Here is a 14,644-nt window from a genome sequence, read left to right as displayed (position 1 = left end):
AGCATGGTACTGGCATAAAAACAGACACATAGACCAGTGGAACAGAGTTAGAGAGCCCAGATATGGACCCTCAACTCTATGGTCAAATAATCTTCGACAAAGCAGGAAAAAAATACACAGTGGAAAAAAGACAGTCTCTTCAATAAATGGTGCTGGGAAAACTGGACAGCTATATGTAGAAGAATGAAACTTGACCATTCTTTTACACCGTACACAAAGATAAACTCGAAATGGTTAAAAGACCTCAACGTGAGACAGGAATCCATCAGAATCCTAGAGAAGAACATAGGCAGTAACCTCTTTGATATCAGCCACAGCAACTTCTTTTAAGATATGTCTCCAAAGGCAAAGGAAACAAAAGCAAAAATGAACTTTTGGGACTTCATTAAGATCAAAAGCTTCTGCACAGCAAAGGAAATAGTCAACAAAACAAAGAGGCAACCCACGGAATGGGAGAAGATATTTGCAAATGACAGTACAGACAAAAGGTTGATATCCAGGATCTATAAAGAACTTCTCAAACTCAACACACACAAAACAGAGAATCATGTCAAAAAATGGGCAGAAGACATGAACAGACACTTCTCCAACGAAGACATACAAAGGGCTATCAGACACATAAAAAAATGTTCATCATCACTAGCCATCAGGGAGATTCAATTTAAAACCACATTGAGATACCACCTTATGCCAGTTAGAATGGCCAAAATTAACAAGACTTGAAACAACGTTGTTGGAGAGGATGTGGAGAAAGGGGAACCCTCTTACACTGTTGGTGGGAATGCAAGTTGGTGCAGCTACTTTGGAGAACAGTGTGGAGATTCCTGAAGAAATTAAAAATAGAGCTTCCCGGGGCGCCTGGGTGGCTCAGTGGGTTAATGCCTCTGCCTTCGGCTCGGGTCATGGTCTCAGGGTCCTGGGATCGAGTCCCGCATCGGGCTCTCTGCTCAGCCAGGAGCCTGCTTCCTCCTCTCTCTCTGCCTACTTGTGATTTCTCTCTGTCAAATAAATAAAATCTTAAAAAAAAAATAAAAAAAAATAGAGCTTCCCTATGACCCTGCAATTACACTGCTGGGTATTTATCTCAAAGATACAGATGGAGTGAAAAGAAGGGCCATCTGTACCCCAATGTTTATAGCAGCAATGACCATGGTCGCCAAACTGTGGAAAGAACCAAGATGCCCTTCAACGGACGAATGGATAAGGAAGAGGTGATCCATATACACTATGGAGTATTATGCCTCCATCAGAAAGGATGAATACCCAACTTTTGTAGCTACATGGACGGGACTGGAAGAGATTGTGCTGAGTGAAATAAGTTAAGCAGAGAGTCAGGTATCATATGGTTTCACTTATTTGTGGAGCTTAACAAAGAACATGGAGGACATAGGGAAATGGAGAGGAGATGGGAGTTAAGGGAAATTGGAAGGGGAGGTGAACCATGAGAGACGACGGACTCTGAAAAACAACCTGAGGGTTTTGAAGGGGTGGAAGGTGGGAGGTTGGGGGAGCCAGGTGGTGGGTATTAAGGAGGGCACATATTGCATGGAGCACTGGGTGTGGTGCAAAAACAATGAATTCTGTTATGCTTAAAAGAAATAAAAAAAAAATCTAGAGAACAAATGATGGTTGGGGGATGGGTAGAACAGGTCATGGGAATGGAGTGCACATGTGATGGGCACTGGGTATTGTAGGAAGTGTTGATCACTAAATTGTACATGTGCAACTAATATTACACTCTATGTTAACCAACTGTAATTTAAATAAAAACTAAAAGAAAATTTCATTACCATAAAAAATTAATTAAGGAATAAAAATGCTGTAATGTCATCATCACATAACACCAGATATAACTTTTAAAACAATGGAACAGCATCTCATTATGAATCCAACCCAGAATAGACATTACCTTTGTTGAATAAGAGAAAAATCAACTTAATTTATAAGAAGAAACTGAATAATTATCCTTAAGTGTGTAGGTATACTTTTATGTGTACTTTACAATGATCAAAATCACACTTAGCTACAGAGTTTGTGTGGGGTGTGTGTCTGCATATAAGGATTATATGAAGGCTGGTGTCCTTTGTCAGAGAGGACAAACACAACCAACTCACCAGGGATAAGAACAGAAAGTTTACAGAAGAATACTGTGTATTTGTATAAATTTTATTTCATTTTATTTTTTTAAAGGTTTTATTTATTTATTTGACAGAGAGAGAGATCACAAGTAGGCAGAGAGGCAGGCAAAGAGACAGGGGAAAGCAAGCTCCCTGCTGAGGAGCGAGCCTGATTTGGGGCTCTATCCCAGGACCCTGAGATCATGACCTGAGCCAAAGGCAGAGGTGTAACCCACTGAGCCACCTAGGTGCCCCTATAAATTTTAAACATATTTGTGTGTGTATACATACTGTTGGGTTGATGTTTATAATAAAATAATTGAAATGAAATCAAAGTAGCTGAAAATGAACATAATCTTAAGGCCAGCAGGTGGCAAAATTGTACCAATTAATGATATTGCAATTTTGAATAAAAGTTTGTTACCTACAAATTTTTAGAAATTATAATTTTAAACATATTTAACTATCAATAATGAAGAAATTGTTGTAGGGTTTTAAAGTGCCATAATTTTTTGATTCTACAAGCAAACAAAAAACAAAAACAAACTAGATAATAAATGTTGAAAAATATGTAGGTTATAAGTTAATTTTGATGGAGCAGTAGGTCAAGTCTGATGCTGAGAATATAAAAACCATAAAGGCTTTGTAAAATATCCTCTTCCTCCAGGGAGCTGTGCTATGGGATGCTCTGATAATGATGAGGGTACATGTATATATACCCACCCACAGAAATTTAGATTTTTTAACTTCACTCATTATGTTGGACCCTATATAAGAAATTTCCTGGGGCTGGGGGTGGGGTTGGATGAAGGAGATTAAAAGATACAAACTTCTAGTTGTGAGAGATATACATACTAGGGATATAATATACAACATGACGACTGTGATTGATACTTGCTGTATGGTAGCCTTGAAAGCTGCGAAGAGAGTGGATCCTGAAAGTTCTTGAAAGTTACTGAGAATGGATCCCAGAAGTTCTCATCACAAGGAAAAATACCTTTTTCTGGGTATCTGTATAGGATGGTAGGTTGACAACTCAATGTGGTTGTCATTTTACAGTATATGTACGTAATAACGTACATATGGTGTGCTGTTTAAGCTTACACAGTGCTGCATATAATTATATCTCAATAAAACTGAAATTCCCTAATGATTGCCACTGGGATTATCCTTACTTTGGGAAAGGTGGAATTGTAATCATTCTGGCAATTGTTTAGATTCAAATTTGGTTTCGAACACATCCTTTTTAGTAAGAAAGTTAGATTACTTTGTACTTATTAGAAGTAAGCATATTTAGTTTTAGTTTTTAGGTTTACATGTATCAGTTAACTTTTCTATAATGACCAAGATTAAAAAAAAAAAAGATTTAAACCACCATGCGCAGCCCTTGTTTCTTACGAGTAGGATTTAGTAGTAAATGTCTCATTACAATTAAGTCCTCACTTCTCGTGTACTAATGTTGGAGAGATGAAGCTCTAAGAGGCAGGGGCCTATTCCTGATAAGCATTAAAAGATGAGGACTGTGCTACAGTCTGGGCAGTGGCTACTTACATATTGCCTTCTCCTTATTAAAATGGTATTTTGGGATTAAGGTCTATACCTCTCTTTCCATAGAAGAGCCTGTGTTAGAGACTCCAGCCATGATCTAAGAAAAGCTACTACTATCACAGCTATAGCTAGTTCCATGCAATCTGGAGAGAATTGTATCTATTTTGGGACCAAGTTATTGGGAACATAAAATGACTGTCATTGCTTTCTTGCCAATCATTTCCCTCCAAAAGAAACTTAAATTTTTTTTTTTAAAGATTTTATTTATTTATTTGACAGAGAGATCACAAATAGGCAGAGAGGCAGGCAGAGAGAGAGGAGGAAGCAGGCTCCCCGCAGAGCAGAGAGCCCGATGCAGGGTTCGATCCCAGGACCCTGAGACCATGACCCGAGCCGAAGGCAGCGGCCCAATACACCCAACATGGGTGGGGCTTGAACTCAAAACTCTGATATCAAGGGTCACATGCTTTACTGAGCCAGGCAGGTGCCCCCAAAATAAGCTTTTTATGGTCTTGATGTAAAAAATTTTATATATATATTTTCAGTTGCCCAAATCTGAGACCAGGAGAGTTGAAAATAACCTGTTTTTAATGCCAAAGGAGACTTTTGCCTAAGGCATGGCCCTTGGTCTTGTGCCTGGCCAAGACCCTTGCCCAAACTAAAGATAATTTGGTGTTCAAGCCATGTTGTCTCGAACTGTAGTGAAAAAGGTCCCAGTGGAATTAGGAATGGATCAATACAGATTTCAAAGTTAACACTGTTGAATTTCTGATGGTTTAGTTATTTTGTCTGCTGTTCTGGCTTGAACTTCATGTGCCCTAAGCCAGGGACTTCCTTAACTGAAGTACAGAAACAAGGGGACCATCTGTAAAACCTGTAATTCGAGTCCACTCACCTGTGACACTGATTAATGCTTTTTGTAGAAATCTATGCCAGGTTAAATTACTTTCAGAATAAATCTTCATGGTGGCTCAGTGGGTTAAAGCTTCTGCCTTTAGCTCAGGTCATGATCCCAGAGTCCTGGGATCCGTATCGGGCTCTCTGCTCAGTGGTAAGCTTGTTTCCCTACCTTTCTCTGCCTGCCTCTCTGCCTACTTGTGATCTCTGTCAAATAAATAAATAAAATCTTAAAAAAAAAACCCAAAACCTTAAAAAAAAATGGTCAGGGGGCGCCTGGGTGGCTCAGTGGGTTAAAACTTTGCCTTTGGTTCAGGTCATGATCCCAGGGTCCTGGGATGGAGTCCCACATCGGGCTGTCTGCTCGGTGGGGAGCCTGCTTCCTCCCCTCTCTCTGCCTGCTTCTCTGCCTACTTGTGATCTCTGTCTGTCAAATTAAAAAAAAAAAGTCAGATGAGTGGTTTGATCAATTCAGAAAAGTTATCAAAGGGGGTTACTTATAAAAATCACAGCTGACAGATGTGCTATTTTCAATTTTAGTAATTTTGTGAAAAACCAACATATGTACAGCTTCAGAAGACAAAGGCACACCATGGTACCTCTATTCCTTAGCCTCATGTTTAAATTAGTTAGTTTTAAAAACAACCTCTTTTCCCTTTCATACAGATCTAAACTGACCTCTGAATTTTAAGGCTCCTATTAAGTACATTCATTTGACTTCAGTTTGGGTATTTTCAAGGTTTCTTTTTAGCAATTAAAAACTAAAATAGTTTCTTGAAACATAGCCCCTTTTTTCAAATTAAACTTTTTGTTTTATTTTGTTTTTATTTTGATCTGTTGGCCCTACTTCCATTACTGTGTCTATGATTTCAGAGTGAAGACATTCCAGGCAGTTATTTCATTAGTGCTTTTTACCTTTTGGTTGTGACAATTTATTTTTCCTCAATTTGGTTGATATGAAAAGGTATACCCAATCTATTTCACTCAATATATGAACAACCTTCATTTATCTTTGTTCATTGATACCCTCCACTACCTTACTGCAAATAAATCCACATACTTGGTATTTGAAAACCATGAAAATGGGCAAAATATTCTAATGTTTGCAGCAGATTCCTCATTAGGATAGGAGCTGGGAGGGGTGCCCTCAGATGTACTGCAACTAAGCTACTAAGAATTCCATGTTTCTTCTTATCATTTGTTGTAGGCACTCGGTAATGTCCTTGGCATTTTGACTGTCCCAAGAGCTTTGCTGAGATTTGTGTTTGTGTGGAGTGGAGGGGGAAGTGGACTTCAGTTGCAAAGATCCATTACTTGGTCTGGTGGCAATCTTGCTGGGCAAAAGAGGCTACTGAAGAATTCTTGTTAAAATTCCAAGAAAGTTCCCACACTCATAAATCCAAGCCAACTGATGTGGATCAATTGAACCCTACCAGAAATTCTATTTATTGCAGGGTTTCTTTTTTGGTTCACTTGCCTGAAACCTTTGAAGGCTATTCTTCAGACTACTTCCAACGCTCAGTTTCTGGTAGTTTCCTCTCCATCTCCTTTCATTCCTATAGTCCTAAACTTTCCGTTCCCACGCCTTTTGGTCTCCATGTGTTAGTCCTATTTTCTTTTTGACTATATCAAATCTACTAATGCTGTACCAGGATAAGCCTCCATTAAAATAGGATTGCAAAACTGTAAGAGAAAATTTAAATAAGCGTCCTCAGAGCAGTGATGGATAGTTTCAAAATTCATGTTAACTTAATCTCTACTTGTGTTACTTCCCTTAGAGGGAAGTAGAGTTCCCTTTCCTATCCTAGGGGTAATGTCCTTTCCTCTCTCTCCCTCCATCCCCTTCCTCCTCACAAACACACCAAATGACTTTAGATGGCAAAAAAGTATAAAGTGCTTGAATTTACATGTCAAATTATATTGAATGTTTATATTCTAACATATAAAGCCCTCAATTATACTGAAGAAAAAAAAGACACTGCCAATTATGACTCAGGTAATACTTCTATTTGAAATTTAAGAAACAGGATTATTAAAAAAACAGGATCATTCATCATTACCTATACATTAAAAAATTGAATCCCTCATCAAAAGTATCTGTAGGGATAAATGAGGTTCAACTGTAGTTTGGGCAATTACTATGACTTTGGGGAAGTTATTTAACATCTTTAAATTCCAGTTTCCTTATCTGAAAAATGATGGTGAAATGTTTTTACTCATAGGATATATATGAGAATTATAGAGATCACGTACATAATTAACTGTACAGTTCCTGGTATTAAAAGCTCAAAAAAATTAAAAAATGATGCTGATAATAAGGAAAAGCTCTTTTAGCCAAGTAATCACATTGTTTTTGCCTTCAAAAAAAAATTCTTATTCACTGTAAGTTATGTATGTTACTATGATCACCATTTCCCTTTTAAACTGTAACAGGGTTCTGGTTCCTCATCTTTTTTTTTTTTAAGATTTTATTTATTTATTTGACAGAGATCACAAGTAGGCAGAAAGGCATGCAGAGAGAGAGGAAGGGAAGCAGGCTCCCTGCTGAGCAGAGAGCCCAATGTGGGGCTTGATTCCAGGACCCCGGGATCATGACTTGAGCCGAAGGCAGAGGATTTAACCCACTGAGCTACCCAGGCGCCCCTCCCCATCATTTTTATCAGTTATACTTCATAAATGTTTTTTCTTTATTGGTGAGAACTATGCCACCTCTCTGCTTCTTCATGCTGGAGGGGTCTCTGGATCCATCAATATTCATGATGGCCTGAAGAAGCTCAATGTATGGGCAATAAAGTGGATCACTTTAGTATCAGGGGCAACTATACCTTTCTTTCCTTCATTGACTAATGACTGTGTAGAAAAAACAAATTTGGAGTTTATCCAACTATGTTTATTATCTACGTTGCATTAGGCAATGCTCTAAGGTAAAGGATACAGAAATGAACAGCCTTTGGCTTCACTAATGTTGCCTGGAGGGTGGTAAGAGGAATAAAATGACTTGCAAATTAGAATAAGTGGTTTAGTCAGAGAAAACAAGATTCTCCTTTGGGAAACTTCACTGAGTTATAAATGTGGAAAGAAAAATACAGACTGGGTGTAAGAGCAATTGTGAAAAATAAAGGGCAAATCCTGGACCCTTCATTCAGTTGCTCCTTTGTATCTGCTGATACTACGTGGGCTGTAAAATTGGACAGGATATAGTATCTTCCTTCACAGAGCTTCCAGTATAGCAGGAGGGTATGAAATACAGTTAAGGGCTGAAGTGCCTTTGGGTCTTTAGTGTAATAAAAAGCGAAGGTGAAGAAAAAAGGTTGAAAGCATGTATTCACGTAGCATGGAGCATCCCAGTCCCTGATCATTCCGCAGCTAATGGCAGCCACATTCTTTCGTTACAAAGTGGGACACTAGTACTTCTAGGGAATGTGGTGTTCACCATCTGTAAGTCCCCTTGCACTGAATTACTCCACTGATGAAATTACATTGCTGATATTTTATATTAAAATGTTTTTGTTTCTGCACTCTCACAGTAAGAACCGAGGGAAGAAGAGTATAGAAAACTGTCTCTTGGATATTTAAAAATAAAAAAAACAAAACTCACATCTGATAACTAATGCACAATTAGGCAAAAATAAGGCAGCCTATGAAAATGGCAGAGGTTGGTATTAAATGGAGTTAAAGAAATGAACTCTAATATGATCAGGGGAAAAAAAAAAGAATTAAAAAAAAGTGACATCTAAGTTCAGCCTTAAAACACATGTAGAGTAACAAGAGGCAAAAAGGAAAAAAATGAAAAGAGTAGAGACAAAAAGTAGAAAGAGGATGTGCTCAAAAAAACTCCAGGTAAAACAAAAAAACAAAAAACAACTCCAGGAGTTTGCCTGGAGACAAGAAGTAAGGACAGAGTAGGAAATAATTACCCAAAGCCAGACTTGGTGCTGGAGGGGGCACTTGGTTTACAACCCAAGAGTGTATTTGTTGGTTGGACACAATTAGTGGAATACAAAACCGCAATTAGTTTATAAATCTTTACCTCTGCAAGTAATGGCCTTTTATGTCTTAAAATCCTTCTGGAGGCTCTGTTACACGTCCCCAGGGTCAGTACCTTAACAGATCACCTTTAAGACTGAAAAGCTCCACTGGAAAAAAACAGGCATTCTATGAGTTTTAAGTTTTACTCACATGCTAAGGAGATAATCTGTTAGAATAAATATTATTGTGTATATAACAAGCACTAAGGCAGGCTTATTTTTAATTCTCAGACTGACTTTCTGAAGGAAGTATTTTTTATCTTTCAATACTTGAGCAAACCGGGTTTTAGATTAATGGACTCACCTAAAACCACAAAACTAACAGTTTCTATTTTAACAGTGATATGCTTGATTTAAAAACTCAATCCCATTTTATTATGGTGGCTCTTAACCAGTGCTGTATTTTTCAACTGCCTGGGTGGGGGCGGGCTTTTAAAAATGAAACTTATTTAAAAAAAGTTTTAATCAGAGAAATACATATGTACAATTAAGAAAAAACAAAATAATACTGTTTGATAGCAAAAGACAGCAATCCTTTTTTCTACCCATCTCCAACTTTTTTCTCCAGAGACAACCACTTCTTACTAGTTTTTGAATGTGTTTATTTTTTTATTGACCTTTCTGTATTAGATCTTGACTGATTCTTCCCCATTACACACACACCTCTCCCTCCTCTAATCCCCCAATGTTACATAATCATTTCTTGTTGTATTAGTATTCAGTATTTGCATCATTATGACTAACTTTATATGACTAGTATTATTCACAACTGAAGTATGCAATGTGGTTCTTGAAAAACCCTGAATTTTCCTGTTTCATAACAGATTTATTTCCTTAATTTTTAAAAAAGTTGCAGCTCACCAATTCATCTCCAGACTCTGAAAGGTTATAAATTTCGTCTTTATATTCAAACACACCCGGTACTCCCAGTTTTCCTTTGTGAGGCATTCCAACTAACTTGCTATCTTTAGGCATTTGTTATTGAACTCATGCTGTTCTCCCCTATTTTCTTTCCTTTTATAATAATATGATTACGATGTTAGCAACTTATTGGCATACTCCTATGTCATTTACTCTTTAAATAATAAAATGCCTCTTTCCCCACTGATAACAAACTTCCCATTTTATAAAGACACCATCATTATTTTATTTACTTTTCCCTCCCCACTTTCAACATCCCTGCTTCTAAACTGTACTTTTCCATTATTATAGCTGATAACATTTGCATTGTACTTTATGACCACAATTAAGTATGGTCTCAACAGATGAAAACAATAAACATCATTTATATTAATTACAATTATTTAAATATTATTCACGAAGTAGCCAAGCTTAGGGCTGTGACTGGATTTCCTTCTGGTTGGCTCCAAGGTCTTGAGCTACATGCTACTCACAGGGACACCGAAAGAGTCCACTTTCTTACGCTCCAACCCTCTGTTCAAAATCCAGCAACATTTCACGTTATCTGGTATTAGAAGGATGCTTTTCCTGTACCGTTGGGCTTTTCCACTGAACATTTCTGATGGTTTTGGTTTTCTCTTGTTGAAAAATATATTTGTTTTCCACATATCTTTAAGATCTTCAGCTTCTTATTCATTCAATGTCTCGCTTACAATCCAATATTCCCGAAATGTATGTTTTCTTATTTTAATTTGGACCATGAGTTTGCTGTACATTAAAATTTTCCTGAAAACTTTAGTAGCCTTCCTTTTTTATAATGCATCATGTTCGTTCTGTTTTTGTTTTAAGGTTGCAAAGCTTAAATAGTGCCGTAGATCTTAACTGAAGCTCTTCGCCGTCCCCGGAACATCGCCGACTTCCACTCCAGACGCCACCCACTTTCCGCCACCGCCCTGCAGCTCAACTAGGGACGGAGAGCGCAGCCGCAAAGAGCGCTCTAGTCCTCTCGCGAGAATCCCGAGCTCTGCGCTCGCAGCTCCGTTTCGCCGCCGAGCCTCCTGGGAGTCGGCCATGCCCCGGCCGGGAAGTCGGCTGCGTAAGAAGGGCACTAAATGTGTACCTGCAAGCGGATGTTGAGGATCACCGAGCCCGCGACGTAGAAATACGGAAAGTTCATGCGCAGCTGCCAGGCCAGCTCGAAGAAGGCGAGCAGGGTGCGGGAGAGCCCTTTGCAGAAGACTCCGTAGGAGCTGGGGACCGCGGCCGTGCTGGAGGCTTTGAGGGCCAAAGACGGAGCCGCCGCGGTGGCCATGGACCCGGTGTCGCCGCTTCCCCAGTGTTGAGCGCCGAGAGTCACCACAGGCTTCGTGCACCCCGGACCGACGGCCGGGGCGGCGAGGGGCAGGGTGGGGGTGATTACGCAGCCGCCAGGCTCATACCTGCGCCTCCCGCTGGCTCCGTGTCTTACCCAGCGGCGCTCTGGCCATGGCCGCCGTTGGCGCTCCGCCCCTTCCTGTCTGCGGCTCCCACTGGTATTTAGCCCTTGGAGCTAAACAGGTGCGGAAGGGGTTATGCGTATATATGCCGTACGCATTCTCTTATGCGTGGTCGGCCAAACATATTATTATTTCCATTGTCAAATGAAGAAAGGAAGTTTAGTAAAGTTAGGTAATTTGAATTTGACCTAGAGAACACAGTTTGTAAGGGTCGAACTCTAGATTTAAGACAGGTTTGTCTGCTATGTGATGTAGGATATTAGCCAGGAATATCACCCTTTGATTTCATAAAATTAACCCTAATATTAGGGCAGGTAAACTCCTTACATAAGCCAGTTCAGACATAAAGTCTCTGTGTTCATAACATACTAACATACTATGTAAAGGATCACAACCTCAGGCTATGGATTTTCTATGTATTAGGACTCTTAACATTGCAAGTGACAGAAACCTTTAGGCAAAACAAAATGAAACACATATACTTTAATTTTTGGCGGGGGGATGTTACATATATACAGTATCATTCCCACCCGGGTAAACCCATGAAAAGTCCGAATTAGATATGGCAGCTTCTACCATTTCTGCATGGGGATACCCTTGTGTAACTTATGGCTAGGCCCCAAAGCTTGGAACACTGCTAAAACCTCAACTCTGAATAACTTTAGGGTAACGTCATAGTGTATCTCCCATAGCCCCATCCCCTTGTGATGTTTAAGTGATGCACATTTCATTACCTTCTCTAATCTACATTTTAACTTAATCTCTACACTCAGGATTATTCAGATATGTAATTTATGATCAAAATCCCCAAATTACCATCTAGTTCTGAAAAAGCATTGTTCACATACCCCACATCTCATCTCGCACTGAATAGCTGTAGTGACTATTTGAAGCACAATTAATGTATCCTAGAGGACCTCTGTTTCTCCATATTCTACTGATAATGATTGGTACAAATAACATGCTATCATGAAATTTATAAAATGTAATTGTGTGTCCCAGCTAGAATTTTTTCTACTTTGCTATACTAATACCACTCCAGCAGTGCTGTGTTCACCACTTAAAAGAACTGATTACCAGAGGTGTCTGGGTGGCTCAGTGGTTAAATGGCTGTCTTTGGCTCAGGTCATGATCCCAGGGTTCTGGGATCAAATCCAGGGCTTCCTGCTTGGCTGGAAGCTGGCTTCTCCTTCTCCCACTAAAATCTTAAAACAAACTGATTATCAATCGAGACAATGTATAAAATAGAATATTTGAGAATAGAATATATTCTGAAGAGTAATAGAAGATGAATGACATCTCAGAACCAAGAGAAAATGTGCTAATTTTAGTATACAAGTATAATTTGCCCTTTCTGAAAATTGAGAAAAGAGTAAATAGATCAGGATATTCAGGGTCACTGAAGTCATTAAGTTTCTGGATCTTCCATTTCCAACTATGTAAAACCATGTGGATTCATTCTTCTCTACCCATTCTCTACTAGCCCACCTCCTACATCCAGCTCTGGTTAACTCCATGAAAATCTTGTCTTTCTTCCTGGGCCCTTGGGGGCAAATAGCAGCTATTTACTAACGGGGCTAGTAGATGTCCTATGTCAGTGGGAAAGGACTGGGCAAATAAAAGTAGTCATAAAACTCCCTCTCCTAATCATTAATGCTCTAAAGCTGCTGAAGGATTTCCATCAGGTGAAACTGACAGTGGAAGGTGGAATAGGACCAATATTTTACATGGCCCTCGTTTTTATTCTGTCCTTTGAATAACTGATCCATATATATATATATATATATATATATATATATATTTTTTTTTTTTTTTTTTTTTTTTTTTTTTTTTTTTTTTTTTTGCCTAATAGGCATATGTAAGTAAGCTGTTAACAGTAACACGTCCTAAACCATTTTTTTTCTGGTTGATACTCCATTGGGTACTCATTGAACCTTCCTTTTCAATCTTGCTTATCCCCCCCTTTTTTGACTATATATTCCCAATTTAGTACTTTTTTTTGAGAGAGAGAGAGTGGGGGTGAGTGCATGGTGGGGAAGGAGGAGAGGATCTCAAGCAAACTGCCCTACTTGGTGCTCCATCTCACCACCCTGAGATAACCACCTGAGGCAAAATCAAGGGTCAGACACTTAACCCACTGAGCCACCCAGGCAGCTCCCTGCCCCCTCCCCATTTACTACTTTTTAATGATCTGGTTGGTCTTATGATCCTTTGGAAGTGTTTAACGGTAAGTGCCACTGGGTCTGCAAAGGACTATATTGGCAAATTCTCACTATTGTAGTTATCAGGTATAATGGGTCTTCTTTCTATTTATTTGAGTCTTGTCTCTTATTGAGTCTGGCTTAAGATTTGTCAGTTTTGTATATCTTGTAACCAGGTGGTTGAGTTTTTTCCTACTGTTTGTATAGTCTCTGCTTTTCATTTACACTCCTTGTTAATGGTGTTGTTTTGTTTTGTTTTTGTCTTTTGGTAGTTCCAAGTATACATCAGGTTGTTTATTTGAGAACTTTCAATCTGCCCACCCCAAGTTCATGGTTGCCACTCAAACCTTTGTGATTGCCATGCCACGGTCTTTGTTCTTAACAGCTCCCAGCAGATGATGGTATGTGAAGACCGTCAGCGTCCCTTAGTCAAGCTCCTGGAGAACTACTAATTACTTTGCCCTTCAGCTCCTTCATGTAGGTCCGACCTTCATGCAGCAACTGGGAAGTCAGGACATAAGATATGCTGGCTAAACCTTATCACGGAGAAGCAGAGCTGGGTGTTTTGCCTACTTTGTGCTTCAGCAGAGGGGATAGTTACTGGGAGTCTTTGTGTGCATGTGTAGAACCACCTCTTTAGTTTGTGTGGTCCCCAGGGATTTGTGGATGCTGAATCCTGCCAGTTCCAGAGCTAGTCATAAAAGCTGGGATGCTAGATGTCTGGATATGCTAGTAGTGAGAAGCTGGAGATTTGGTTTCATTGTTGAAGTGATCTGGGAGGAAACAGTGGGTGATGTGCCCTCCTCCTCTGTCAGGCTCCTCGGAGGATCATAGGTAGTTCCAATATACAGGCTGATTAGAAGCCATATCCTCAGGCATCAGCTATGAAAGTCTGCAAATTCCTTTTAGGAGAAACCTGGAAATCGGTGTTTTCTCTTGGTGCCTCTGCGCTGAGTCTGGGGGTGGGGAGAGATTGCCGTGGGGAGTGCTAGCATGCCCGTTAACAATTGTTTCTTTGTCTGATATAGTCCTGTAGGCCTAGATGCAAGCCCTGTACAAGATCTTAGAGCTAAGTGATTTGGGAGAGCATTTCTTGGCTGGCAGAGTTACAAGTTGCCTAAACTTTTTGCTCTTTCGGGAGAATCTGGGAGTTGGGGGTTCTCTTCTGTTTGGTGCTGTGCAGGGGTGAGGCTCATGCTGAAAGTGTGTTTCAGCCTTTCCTACTTGTTTTGATGTGGATATATTCTAAGTTTCCCAGTGTGTAGGAGTCACTCAGTCTGCATTTTTCTTGGAGGTATTGATTCATCTGTAGCTGCATATTTGGTATGCTGTGAGAAGAAAGAAATTCAGGAGCTTTCTATTGTCATCCATCTTAATGATATTTCAACTGATTTTTCATGGTTGCCCCAGAGGTATTGTGTGTGCGTGTGCGCGCGTATACGTGTATGTGTCTTTGG

General features: G+C 39.5%; 1 protein-coding gene across 1 annotated transcript; it reads right to left on the bottom strand.

Moving 5' to 3' along the window:
• Positions 1–8,965: 8,965 nt before the first annotated feature.
• SMIM10L1 (small integral membrane protein 10 like 1) lies at positions 8,966–11,023 on the bottom strand. The gene has a single exon (XM_046014027.1). The coding sequence runs from the start codon at positions 10,800–10,802 to the stop codon at positions 10,599–10,601; it is 204 nt and encodes a 67-aa protein (XP_045869983.1). The 5' UTR covers positions 10,803–11,023; the 3' UTR covers positions 8,966–10,598.
• Positions 11,024–14,644: the final 3,621 nt, after the last annotated feature.

This window comes from Meles meles, chromosome 7, assembly GCF_922984935.1.
Source record: "Meles meles chromosome 7, mMelMel3.1 paternal haplotype, whole genome shotgun sequence".
Classification (NCBI taxonomy): Eukaryota; Metazoa; Chordata; class Mammalia; order Carnivora; family Mustelidae; genus Meles; species Meles meles.
The sequence above is the reverse complement of the archived record's forward strand: the minus strand, read 5'-3'. Positions and strand labels throughout refer to the sequence as shown.